The 13,787-nt window shown below is 38.6% G+C and overlaps 1 protein-coding gene across 1 annotated transcript; it reads left to right on the forward strand.

Moving 5' to 3' along the window:
* The first annotated feature begins 837 nt into the window (after window positions 1–837).
* Window positions 838–11,137, forward strand: LOC129088850 (noelin-3-like). The gene is made up of 6 exons (XM_054596094.1): window positions 838–1,170; window positions 4,056–4,199; window positions 5,464–5,619; window positions 6,762–6,981; window positions 8,966–9,072; window positions 10,459–11,137. Exons 1-6 carry the CDS (start codon window positions 1,102–1,104, stop codon window positions 11,134–11,136), a joined length of 1,374 nt encoding a protein of 457 aa, XP_054452069.1. The 5' UTR covers window positions 838–1,101; the 3' UTR covers window position 11,137.
* The last annotated feature ends 2,650 nt before the right edge of the window (window positions 11,138–13,787 follow it).

The raw sequence follows: 13,787 nt of genomic DNA on the forward strand, positions 1-13,787 counted from the left end.
AAAAGCTAATTTTCTACTTATATTAGAAAAATAGAGTTTCCAAAAGTTGTCTATTAATAAAATAAATAAATAATGAGATCACAAAGTTAATTTAAAATTGTACCTATTTTTGTTATTTCATTGACTTTTGTCTGCCCGCCATTTCATGATTGTTTCAATTTTAAGATCAGCCTGCTGCCTAAAAGTCAGAAATGAAGTCTTACCCACAAAGAAGAAGTAGGATCTCTGATTGGCCAGACTCTTATTAACACATATCCAATCAGAGCTCCTGTTGCTTGGTGGGTTCAACTTCAATTGGTTTGAGTGACTTATTATCTTAATTTGACTCCATGTTTTTTGGTCCATCATATTTAAAAAATGTTCATTCATTCATTTTTTTGGCATAAATGGGCTTCCAATTAGGCCTACCATTACATGTAGTAGGCTTGAAAAAAAATGTTGGGGTCATTTCTGCGAACTGAAAGTAGTTCACTAAAATGAAACAATAGTAATCCTTACCATATAAAAGTTAATTCTGCTATTTTGCGCATTGCTATCATATTATCCTCTCGCGCTCTTTCTCTCCGTCTCTCTATCTCTCTCTCTCTCTCTCTCTCTCACACACACTCTCTCTCCTCTTGTCTGGTGAATACTGCCAGCTGCAACTTTTGTCACCGCACAGCTGCCAGTGGTTCCTCCTCACGCACACACACACACACACACGCACACACACACACACACACACACACACACACACACACACACACACACAAACACACGCTGGATTCATTAAAAGTCAAGAGAGAGGCAGCTGGATGATGTCATATCCGTGAAGAAAGGTCCCTGTGACCTAAACGCTGCTGGGGATTTTCGCTGCATGCATGCCCACAAACTTTTTCCCTTTCTTGCAGTATTGAGGTTTCTCCCCGCTGCCCACATGGCACGCGTAACGGGGACGAGTGTTTGGATGTCTCCTCCTCCTCCCTAGGAAGCAGTGTTTTTCCACCAGCGCGTAGTGGACGAGGTGGCGTAAGCCTACGGGCGGAAAACCTGCGCGTAAACTCTAGTGCCCGTCGCGGAGGAAGGTTTAGGCGGAAAAAACCCATCGACGCACCCGACAGAATGCGGTCGCTGTCCGTGGTCCTGAACCCGCTCCTGTTTCTGCTGCTGATCGGATACTGCCCTTCAGTGGTGAGTTCACTGCCTTCACGTTTTTCTCTCTCTCAAAAAAAGAAAAAAAGAACTTCAACACGAGCTGATAATGGCCGTGGAAACTCCTTGTTTTAAAGTTCCGTTGAATAATTAGGGTGGAGCATTACACAGTGGTTGGGGAATGACCAACAGCAGAGAAAATGAGTCATTTCAGGATCCTGGCATTTTTGGCATGTTTGGCATGCTTCGTTGTAGCCTGTATGGATTCCATTTGCAACGATTTACAGTAAAATGCCAAACATGTTTGGGATAAAAAAAATTATCTGAAATAATGAAGATTGAAATAAAGTGGTGGTAGAGGAAAAGCACTGATGTTTATTGCCTACATCAACCAAATAGCATTGATATTGACCCTGGAGTGCTGCCAGGCATATAACTCACTTTTAAGGGAGAGTTCAATTATTGTAAACACTAAATAAATAAATAAATAAAACATATTGCTGCTGTGAATTATATCTAAATCCCCTCCCAGACAGAGGAAGCTGCACTAAACATCTTGATACAGGCATCGACTTACTTTAACTGAAATGTTGTTTGTCGTCTCATGTCATGTATTTCTTTGTGCTACCTTTCCCTATTTTATTTTTTTTAAATGCAAGGCTTTATAGAGAAATGTACCCATTACTTTACAAAATGGGAATGCATTTGGGAACATCATAACACATTAGAAAGAGCAGCTTGTAGATCACCAAGCCATTTGGACGAGAACAATGGTCTATTAGGTTCTTCCCACCCATGCAGAGTACAATCCCTGTGCCAGTGTCTTGATTGCAAAGCAGTGTCCTCGCATACTATATCAACTTGCCATGATTGTAAGTGGTGTGCAAAATGTATGTTTCTCATTTGTTGACTAAAACAGGAAACGATAACAGGTTACTGACAACTGAATAGAGATCTGTCAGGAAGTCTAAATGAACGGAAAAAATAAAGAAGAACCAGCTGTCTGAATTATGAGAGAAAAAACTCTTTGTGCAGAGTTGGAGAGCGCATCTGGCTTGGCTGAGCTACAGATTAATTTTGATATGAGGAAATGTGAGCATGAGAAGAGGGGGGGAAAGATGTGCGTCATTCAAGAGACAGTGCAGAAAGACTGTTCTAACATAATAGGGAAACTGGCTTCTTTTTAGGAGCCTTTCAAAGCAAAGTAAGAAAAAAAAAGAAGAGCTTAGGGTGATCTCTTTTCCCCCTCTTTTATTCCATCCAGCTATGATGCTATGACATGCAGATTGCAGCTACAGTCATGGTGCACCAAGCAATCCAGTTTCTCTCACACTACTTCAATTTACCACGCATGACCTCCAGATATTTCAATGCAATATCACTATTGTTGAGCATGAGTTCAGAGGTGGCACATAATGTCAAAAATAAGACTGTAATGATGAGACTGTGATATTCTACCTTCGTGCCTTTTATCCAACAATCATATAAGGTCCAATATAGCATTAGGGTATCAGTAGAATGAGCTTTAACTCCCAAGATCATAAACTTTATTAGCAACCAATAGCAAGGGGTACAAAGATGGGGCCTGTAGTGTTTTGATAATACCTGAAACAATTTTCTTACAATCTGATAATGGTAACATAAGAGAATTGCGCAGGTAGAAAGAATGAAAACTCGGGAGATTAATAGTACAGGAGGTATTTTTGTATTATTTTCTGACTTCAAGATAAGAAAGCAAAAAAGATGTGGCACATCTATTGTTGTTTAAACCAAAATTTGTATAAAATATTAATAACACACAATGCAAATGACCAATCCAAGGTTTGATCAGCCATTTCATTCTTAAAACACAGGACTTTTCTATGGCAGTAGTACAGTATAACTACGAAGTGAAAATGATTCAAAGTCATAGCTTTTCTCCTTGGCGTGACATCTTTGCCTGCTCAGAGGGGCCATGATGTTTCATGGCTGAGACCAAACCCTCTTTAAACTACTCAGGTTGACAGGTAAGGATGGATGTGAGAAGGAAAAGGAAGCCTGCACTATGAAAACAAGGCACTCCTCTTTTTCTATCCACAAGCTTCAAAGGCTCGCTGAGGCCAAAGTTCGAGTTTCACATGTTATTCTCCAGCCAGATTGAATTTTAGAATGCGGAACAAAATCCAAATAATGGTTGGTCGTCTGCCAAAGACGCTGGTAGTGCAGACAAATTTACAATCCGCAGTCAAAGGGTGCCAATATTTGGCTGGAGGCAGTGTTAATTTCCCATGCTAACAATATTGCTCAAATAATACTGATGCTGTTTATGTGTTTGATAGCTATCAACTTTTCCAGCACTTCGGGACACTTTGATCAATATTTGAAAGGGAACTAGTTTTTACTGTGTACACATTTGTCGATGGTGCTGCATTAAAAAAATAATGCTGCATTGGCTGATGATGCATAACTTTATTTTCTTAAGGCTTTTTTTACTCTAGTGCTTTGGAACATATTGAATGTAATAAAGAGTGGGAATAGCTCCCACAAATCAGGTTTATCTGAGTCTCCCAGCAGGACTTTCAGTTAAGGCCTAGTAAGGAGAAACAGAGGAATTTCCACACTTGGGTTATTAATCAAGGCCAGGAAACGCTGTTTATTGTTGAATAGGAAAGTCACTGGCGACCATATACTGTGGAGGGATTTATTAAAACAAAAGCAATGTATTCCTACAAAGCCCAGACTTCTTATAAGTGAGTGGAATCGGTTGTTGTTAAAGCTTTGTGGGCATAAGGCAGAAGAATGGATGACCCATGAGGAAAAATAAGAAAACTTTACAGCTGTGTGCCGTCATTTCTTGATAGTTGTAGCATAAGGGTTCTTTAGTGTGTCTGCCTGTAGATGTATATGCTGTGCATTTACAACTGTACCTGTGTTTCTGCATGCAGACCATCAGGCCAAAAGAGGGGTGGCAGGTGTACAGCTCAGCTCAAGATGCAGATGGGCGTTGTATCTGCACAGTGGTGGCACCTGAACAGAATCTGTGCTCCAGAGATGCCAAAGGCAGACAGCTCCGCCAGCTCCTGGAGAAGGTATGTGCACATGGCCACAAACATTTCTGTTTCTGCGACAATGCACACACACTCTTTAAAAACACACATTAACTGTAAGCATCCAGCACACCTAAATTCATATGACACATCACATTTATTTCAATCGTTTTTTCATGCTTCTTTGTTGCCCTAATCCTCAGAGATATTGCTCCAGCCAGGTCCATAACACTGTATTCCACTTCTGCATATATTAAATGGAGGACATCAGCTGAATGGCTGCTCTCCATCCCCCCCAAACAGAACGGGAATGTTCCCATTTCTTCGCAAACATCCATTGAAGGCTATTGGTTGATTATTATCAGACTTTAAGCTTTTGATTTGGAACTTTATTTCTGACAGAGAGTGGACCTTCATCAGAAAAATCAGCCTTTAGCGAGTTTTTATTATTCTTTCCTATCCAGCAGAATTTCCTTTTTTTAAATCTGCATTTTGAATTTATAACACAAATGTAGCTCTGAATAACCAACATTGTGAATTGAAGTAGAAACACGACTTTTAATTCAAGATTAAATAGTGTTTTTTATCCGTTATGTACAAACACACAAATTGCACGTTCCTCAACCACTATGCAGTATAAGGAAACAATGGTCTAGCCTACATTTTAATGTTGTATGCCAAAGGGTGTTTTCTGTCATTCACCGGGGCCTTTGATACTAATGTACTAAGCTGCCTCAGGGCTTCAGTGAGGCCATTTCAGGATCCCTCTACCAGAGCCAGAAAAGTATGCAGAGCACAATGTATGAGTGTGTTGTACCACTTTGCTAGCGATGTGCTCCAGCAATGTTGGCTGGTTAAAATTAGAGCCAAAGAGAAAAGAGAGACAGGACCACATTTCTTCTTGTTCACATGCCCCAAAAACCCACTGAGCTTTTGTCTAACAAAGGAGACACTTTTAAGTTTCTGTGTCAAATATCTACTCTGAAACGTGTTATCAACCCAGCAGATTCAATAGTTTTTACATGATGCTTTAAAAACAGGCAATTTTAACTGATAAAGTGGAATATATGTTTGAAAACTGAGAGAAAACAGTTGTAACAGTTATGTGTCCATGTAAAATCCTTTCAGAGCTCTATTCAGTTCACACATGGATGGTTCAAAGACAATCCCGTTGGAGGTTAAAATGTTGATTTGTTCCTTGGGAAGTTAGAGCATGGCAGGCTACTGAACAGCTGAACATGGAGGACATTTTAATCTTGCAGTGGATGGAAAAATCAATGCTGCACTGTCTCATTCTTTTCAAAAGGTGCAGAACATGTCACAGTCAATCGAGGTGCTGAACCTGCGGACGCAGAGGGACTTTCAGTATATCATGAGGATGGAGAGCCAGATCAAAGGACTGCGGTCAAAGTTTCGACAGATCGAATCGGACAGGAAGACGCTCGTCAACAAAAACTTTCAGGTATATTTCTGTTTGAGGTCTAACTTTGTGAGAAACATCACAGGAGAGGCTGTGAAAAGATATCCTCTAAAGATACCTCATAAGCATCTGAATAAATTAACTTTAATACTGGACTAGATCAATACATGTCTACCACTGCCCGGAAAAGGACAAAATGGTCTTAAAAGTTAGACAGGCTGTGAGGAAAACATTCAGCATGGCTTCCTAAAACTCTTATCAGAGAGAGTTACAAGATCCCGATGGTTAAATGAAGCATGTTCTTTAACAATTTGTTTTAAACTTAAAAAACAGCATATAGAAATTAGAGTAATTTACTTTTTACTTTTCACTTACATAAACTCATCTGTTGCATTATGTTTTACATGCTGCTGCCTCTTTCTGTGAACTTCTGAACACCACTGTAAAATAAAAAGTTAGAAAAAATGGTCAATACATCAAGTTTTGAATCCGACACCAAATAATACCAAGGCATGAATCGCCCAAACTGATACTTCTCATGGAGAAGAACTTTGTATTTTTTTAGAAAAGAGAGAGGATTACAATTTAATTTGACATTGCATAATTGCCCCTGACATTTAATACAATAATAGAGTAATTACTATAATGATTATTATCATTCATCAGTGAAATTTGCTTGGGTCTTACTAGAGTTTCTCCATCTTTTTTATCTCTCAAGATAAACTTTTGATACAGACAATCTTTCTCAAATTATTACAAATTAGTTTTAATTTTTAATTTATGTGCCAAAAAATCTAATTTTACAGTGCTCTCTGAATCAGCAATGTTTTTTGGAATAACAAATCAGTAAGAAGACTCTGCATTTTGTGAAAAACAGAGGATTTACCCACTACTATACAGAGACTCAGTAGAATATCACAGTTCCAAATAATCTGCCCATGTCTAGCTATCGAGTCTCAGAATCATAATTTCTTAAACAAGTGAAAACAAGCGAAACAAAAGGGAGGAGAAAATGTGCTTCAGTTTTCTTGAATCATATGTTCTGCCTTGGTTAAAGATGTTGAACCTTGTACCGTAAAACTCCCCTGAAACAGCTGCGTTGCAAACAAACTGAACTGTCTTTCTGTATTGAGAAATTTGCTAAAACAGGTACTTTGCAGTGGTTTATTTTTGCTGTTTTCTAGGAGCTAAAGGGAAAGATGGAGACCCTGCAACCGCTGATCCCTGTCCTGGAGCAATACAAGACAGATGCCAAGCTCATCTCCCAGTTCAAAGAGGAGATCAGGAACCTGTCTGGCGTGTTGATGGGCATCCAGGAGGAAATGGGAGCCTACGACTACGAGGAGCTGCAACAAAGGGTCTTAAACCTGGAAAATCGGCTCCGCAACTGCATGAGCAAACTCAGTAAGTCCATACCAGAACAAGCAGAATCAAACATGGTGAGCCCAGATTATTTGATGGCAGAGGAATCATAAGCACATTTCTTGCAGCTATCAGCAGATAGGCATTTTAGATACAGAGCAGGGGACAGTAGAACTGCTACTGAGGCAGAAATCATGTTGAGAATTCCTCAAAGAACAAATTCCCATGCTAGAAGTAAAACGTGGTCGCATCAGGAAGCTTTGTGCTGCTAAATAAATCTAGTGCAATCCAGGCTTATTCAGTACAAAATCCTGATTGCTAAGATTAGTTTGGAACTGAAGCTGTAGTTCCTTTGCTTCACTTTAACTTTACTCACTCATGGGCCATCTAATTGGCCGCAAAGGTAATGCCAAATGTTTTCATTAAATCAAAAATTGAATTATTTGGTAATTTACAAAGCTTGGATTTTTTTTTTTTACAACTACATTAAAATCCATAACTTCAATGACCAGTTACATCTGAGTATCCCTTGGCCACTCATGACACATCATCAGGTAGAGACAAATGTGTTTTTCCACCGTTAACTAATGTTGCTTGGGATTCAGTGACACAAAATGGATCGGGTTTTGAAACGAAAAAGTGCCTGAGGGTGGAAACCCTGCGACAGTAAAAGCACCAAGGCGAGTGTTGAGGAAATATAACCCTAAGTACATACATTTGATTGATAATAGCGGGCAGTGCTGCTGAGCCAAAAAACGGATATTCAATTCTGAAAACGAATAAACAATTGTGAAAAAAAAACCTCAACATCAGCACTATTGTAACTGTCTGGCTCACGAACACTAAATGTACCGCATGACAGGAGACAAACAACGTCACTTTCATTATTTTAAAAGGACATGTAACGTAACGTTTTACTGGGAATCCCCACTGGAAGCGAGATGTGAGCAGCACGTAAGCGTTCTGTCATACAATCCACACTAACTCAGTTTCTGGTAAACGTCTCTGCCTGTCTGTCAGCCGCAGCTCCACGGGAGATGAGTGGACAGCGACTGGCTAAACCTGCCTCCCCAAGGCAGACATTTACTGAACCCATATAGTTCTCAAATCAACAGTGTTTGCAGGTCGATGTATTGATCAATTAATTTAATTTATTTGATTTCCCTTCCACCGAAAATAAGGGATATTATACAGATAACTCCTCATTTTAACTTCACCAATCAGCTGTTCTTCGTCCATTGTGGCACTTTCAAAGCGAGCAACAGGAGTAAATAGGAAGAGGAGGTCCGACCAAAAGTTCAGATTAAAGCGGCATGGCGCCCAGAAAAGGTGTTGCGTCGCTTGAGTCCAGTTAGGACACGATGCCATGGACATAATGCGCAAACAATATTATTTATAACCCCCATGTGTGTTTAAGAATGAATATTCAAATGTTTTTTTCTTTGGCCAATTTTGACAGCCCTAAAGCACAGTGTGTCCTCATCCAATTCTGCCTTCAGAGCAGCTACACTCCAATGTTATCAACACTGATGAAGCCTGTCAAAGTGTCAACGAGAATAGCAAACATGTGAATGATAATGGGATGTGGCTGGAAATCTGCTTGAGCTCGAGATGATTACCTCAGCATTCAAAGGGCGTGACACTTTGATTGATTGGTAAAATAGCGGTTAAATACTTAATAGGGAACTTGATAGCCTACTGTCATTTAGTACAATGAAAGTGTCTGGCAATATGAATTAAGTGCAGCTACTTAAAATATTTAACTATGTGGGATAAATGGTCACCCAGCTCTGACACGTTTCTTTTCTAGTTGTTGTTTTTTGGCAGCTTTTTAGCAGAGAAAAGCGGTGTGGCAGAGTCGATATGCTGAGCACAAACAGTCCAGATCTGGAACATTTTTGTTTATCTGTTAGCCACAGATTGTATTTATTCCAGTATAACCATCATAACATTGCCTGTAGTTTTGTCATGTGGAGCCGTAGCAGTTTGTGCTATATGTGACCAAAGCTCTGTGATGTGTCCACAGCATGTGGCAAGCTAATGAAGATCACTGGGCCGCTGACTGTGAAAACTTCAGGGACCAGATTTGGAGCCTGGATGACTGACCCAGAGGCGTCTCCCAAAAACAACAGGGTGAGCCCAGTTAATGGTCTTTGCTGTATGTTGCGAGCCTTTGAAGGATTGCAGGGGCGATTTAATTATTTACATACAACTGCTTCCCTCCTGTTGTTCACTGGGGAGAGACATTGTTGAATTGCAATATCATACTCACTAAAACTTTTTTGTACACTTTAACTGCTGGGATCAAACATAAATGTTGATGTCTCTCTCTGGACATTTTGGGCATTCTTTTAAATTAATGTGGAAACTAACTCAACACTTCATTCTCTATATGCGCTTTGGCACAGGGCATTCATCAGCTTGTTTACCAGAAGGGGTAAAAGTACAGCCTTTACGTACTTTGTCAATTATCTACTGAGTACTAGACACATTAATGGCCAGGTTTTGAAGGATGCTGCACCTTAAATCTAGATATTTAAAAATAAAAAAACACCACGCAAGCAGAATATATTCAGAGAAAGAGGAGAGAGCATTACCCTGTGGAGGTTTCATGAAAAGAAATAACTCAGTGTTACTTGCCAACCTAAATTGTGTGTATCCCTGAGACTTAAACCAACATGTCAATGCATTTCCCTCCTCATTTGCAAAACCATTTTCTTAATGCAAAAGACAGAGAGGCGGAATGTTTACTCTGGTAATCAGGGTCATGTTGCTCTTCAAGTTAAACACAAAGGGAAAAGCCTTTAATTGGTAAGGTATAACATTGCTTACAGTCTGCTCTACAAAGTAAAGGTTCTTAACTGTTTTCCTTGCTTAGAACATTTTTTATGTTTTTTTTTTATTATTTGTCGATATCTCTGGTTTCTCACCAACTCTAACTAGCTGTCTTCTTCTGCCTTTGCTGACACTTGTCGTTCAGTGTAATGGCATGAAGCAGGAATGTGACTTATGCACCTGACGGTTTGAACGTGAACATATACAGAGAAAAAATATCCACAATTAGACACACATAAACAGAACAGTTGTTTTTCGAAACATTGCTCGATCAAACTTATTGACTAATGGTCAAAAACTCCACAGCAGATCTTAAACCACTTAGCAAATATTAAAACAACTACAAAATTAAAGAAATAAAAAATACAAAACTATCTGTTATAGAACAACTATAAAAACTTCATTCGCATGCAGTATTCTGAGATTATAAATCCAAAGAGCCTCTTTCGGTTTCCTAGGATAGCTAAATTGCTCTCCCTTGGTCCCAATTCGACCATATCAATACCAAACTAAGTCAGTGAACTCCTGGCCTACAACGAATATCTGGGTCTTTTTATTTCCACTTTTATGGAGCTCCTGTGTTCTTTAATCTTTTTTTAGTAAAAGCCCCATTGCCTGTACTTTTTTGTTTTACAGGTGGTTATTATTTTTACAGGAACATTGTCTGTACTTGTTTGTCCTCAGGTGTGGTACATGGACAGCTACACCAACAACAAGATAGTAAAAGAGTATAAATCCATAGCTGATTTTGTGGCAGGAGTCGAGTCAAGAACCTACAACCTGCCTTTCAAATGGGCTGGAACCGACCATGTGGTGTACAACGGCTCTCTGTACTACAACAAGATGCAGAGCAACATCATAGTGAGGTACAGCTTCGAGACGGGCCGCGTGGTCACCCAGAGGGCTCTAGAGTCAGCAGGCTTCCATAACGTTTACCCCTACACGTGGGGAGGCTTCTCTGACATCGACCTGATGGCGGACGAGCTGGGCCTGTGGGCGGTGTACGCCACCAACCAAAACGCTGGGAACATAGTCATCAGCCAGCTGAACCCCGACACGCTCCAGATCCTCAACACATGGAACACAGAATACTCAAAGAGGAATGCTGGCGAATCTTTTATGATCTGTGGGACGCTCTACATCACCAACTCCCACCTGACCGGTGCCAAGGTGTACTATGCTTACTCCACTAAAACCTCCACATACGAGTATACAGACATTCCCTTTCATAACCAGTACTTCCACATGTCTATGTTGGACTACAATGCCAGGGACCGCGCGCTCTACGGCTGGAACAACGGCCACCAGGTCCTTTTTAATGTTACACTTTTCCACATCATCAAAACTGAGGACGACTCATAAGCCGTGGAACATACTGTACAAGTGAAAATATGAAAACATGGAAAAAAAGATGGTTGCATCTGAATGTTCTAATTAATGTATTTATTTATTTATTTATTTATTTATTTATTTATTTATTTATTTATTTATGTCACTTCCCCTATTAGTTTCGAGCATTTATTACTCATTTATTTACCGACATCTTGCAATTTGCTACTGTCTTATGAAAAGGTAACTCATTTTGATCTTCTCCATGTGGAATAATACCAGTTTCGCTAAAAAAAAACTTTATTAAGTAGAATGCATTCTGCCAGATGTGTCTGTAACAACCAGTGTTGAATGAATAAAACTCACAATTTGCCGTCGAGACACGAATGGGCAAAATGCAAGATTAGCCATTGGTAGCATGTGCGTCTATGCTACCAATCACATGATCCTCCTGGCAGAGATTAATAAATGGACGCACAAAATGGAAACACATTTAAATGTTCATTATGAAACATATTGCAGGTAACACATTTTCAATTTAATAATAGCACTTTTACTTAGCAATTTTAGAAACACTGAGCAACTGAATTTTACATTTTACAGTTCCTTTTCTCTCTAAAATGAAAGCTTCATATTAATAATGGTTTTCTCATTCAGTATTAGAATTATTGATGGCCCTAATGTAGTCATATTTTGACCGTGTTCACTAATTGTTCGTTTTGTTTCCATTCTTTCCTTGCCATTTATTCATCATCATCTGCTAATTTATTCCTGCCTTTTATTTCCTTCATTTAGTTTCCAATTTATCATTGTACGTTTCCTTTCAAAAGATTTTGCACTTGACCTTGTACAAGACAATGACAAATGTGGTGAACCATAACACACCTGTATAGTAACTGTACTTGGCTTTCTTGTGTCTATGAAGATTCTCAGTCATCCAGGTCATAGGATGTCTTAAAGTACTAGGTCAAAGAATTTCAGCAAACAGCAAAACTGGTTGCCTTTAACTTAGTACTTTGAGATATTAGCTTTTTTTGTAACTTCAGCAACAGTTTGTATGCCTTATTCAGTGCAGTACGTTCTGTAAACCTAAGGATAACAGCTCTCGTGCATGAATGTTGGCTATCCTAATAGTATTTATTTACTGTACTGTAACTGTATAACTGTGTATTTTGTATCTGCACAACATCCCATTCTCCTTTTCTCTAGTCTGTATAAATGGTCCATTTATACAGACAGCAGTAGAAAACTTTAATAAACATTAATTTGTGTAAATAAGAAGTTATACATAATCTAAATAAAAATATTGTTTTCATTAAGTCAGTGTTGTACGTATTTGTGTTCTCAGGATAACAGCTTTGTAAATTTGCTCAAGAGACTTCTCTGCAACCAAAAGGGAATACTGAATGGCATCTAACATGAAGTAGCACGGCACTATGATTTAAACTGACGTCACTTTAAATTATAGACTTGAGTGCAACAAGGCTTTTCTGCCAAAAAATGTTTTTTCATTGTCCTCTAAAAAGGACTATATGGCTGAGGTTATTTCTCATTTCCTGCACTACCGTACTTATTTTAATTCACTGTAACTCTTTGTCAGAGCTTTAATCACATAAATAGATATTGTTCACTTGGTTACCTTCAGACCACGGCAGAAGAAGTACCATTATGTACAAATACTGTTACAAATAAAAATAGTGCATTCAAAATATTAAGTCAAAGAAATGATTAGCATCAACTATTTAAAGCTACCTAAAGTACCAAAAGTAAAATGACTCATAAGGCAGAATGGCCCATTTAAATGGTACAATGTATAATATATCATTGATTTATAAATGTATAAATCATCTTAATTTAGAAGCTGGTAAAAGGTGGAGTCATTTATGATTACTTTATATACTGCTATGTATATAGCAGTAAATAAAGTAAAGTAAGCAGCTGTTGATGTTGGCTCCTTTCGTAAGTGCTAAGAAGGAAGGAGAAATTCGCTAAATAGTGCGGTAAAAACTAAATTGGTGGCTGACTAACCTCTTGACTCCCAAATGGAAATTTGAACAAAAAAACAACATTAGTTTCTCACTTGATTCTAAAGATGCTCAAGTCAAATCAAACGAGTTCATGTGCTGTGCAGACAAGTGAAATTATCTGTGGCCATCCCTTGTTCTGTCTGTTCTAAAATAAACATGATAATTAATCCATCCATCCATCCATCCCGTAAAATGAAAAGATACTAAGATAAGATCTAGATACCAATAATGTGGTGAACAATGAGACTTCTCAAATCCAAGAATAGAAGTTAATTATGAATGTAATGCAATTCTCCATAAGCCAGATTTGACACAAGCATTCTTGCAAGTTTAATGAAGTCTGCAGATCTTTTTCCAGTGTAAAACATTTGCAAAATTCCAAGAAATTGAATGCAGTAGTAACTCCTGAAATAAATTTGATTTAAAATTTGCTTTACAATTTTGTGAAAGATGTATTGAGGCAGGGGATGTGGATAATAAGATTACTGACAAATGTAAACAAGGGAGATGACATTCAAAACAACTGAAATCTCCTGTAATGATCAGTGTTTTACTGCTCAATACAGACTATTCTTAGCGTGTTCAGATTTACACCTCTTGCAGTCTGTTGATTCATTAGGGAGCCTTGCTATTGCGAGAAAGTGTGATTGCATACTG

This window comes from Anoplopoma fimbria, chromosome 3 (assembly GCF_027596085.1).
Source record: "Anoplopoma fimbria isolate UVic2021 breed Golden Eagle Sablefish chromosome 3, Afim_UVic_2022, whole genome shotgun sequence".
Classification (NCBI taxonomy): domain Eukaryota; kingdom Metazoa; phylum Chordata; class Actinopteri; order Perciformes; family Anoplopomatidae; genus Anoplopoma; species Anoplopoma fimbria.

Excerpts from the sequence above, each read along its gene's own strand:
- LOC129088850 (XM_054596094.1), top strand. The coding sequence starts at position 1,102 with ATGCGGTCGCTGTCCGTGGTCCTGAACCCGCTCCTGTTTCTGCTGCTG. Across the intron at positions 1,171-4,055 it reads TCGGATACTGCCCTTCAGTG|ACCATCAGGCCAAAAGAGGG; the intron begins GTGAGTTCACTG and ends TTCTGCATGCAG. Across the intron at positions 4,200-5,463 it reads TCCGCCAGCTCCTGGAGAAG|GTGCAGAACATGTCACAGTC; the intron begins GTATGTGCACAT and ends TCTTTTCAAAAG.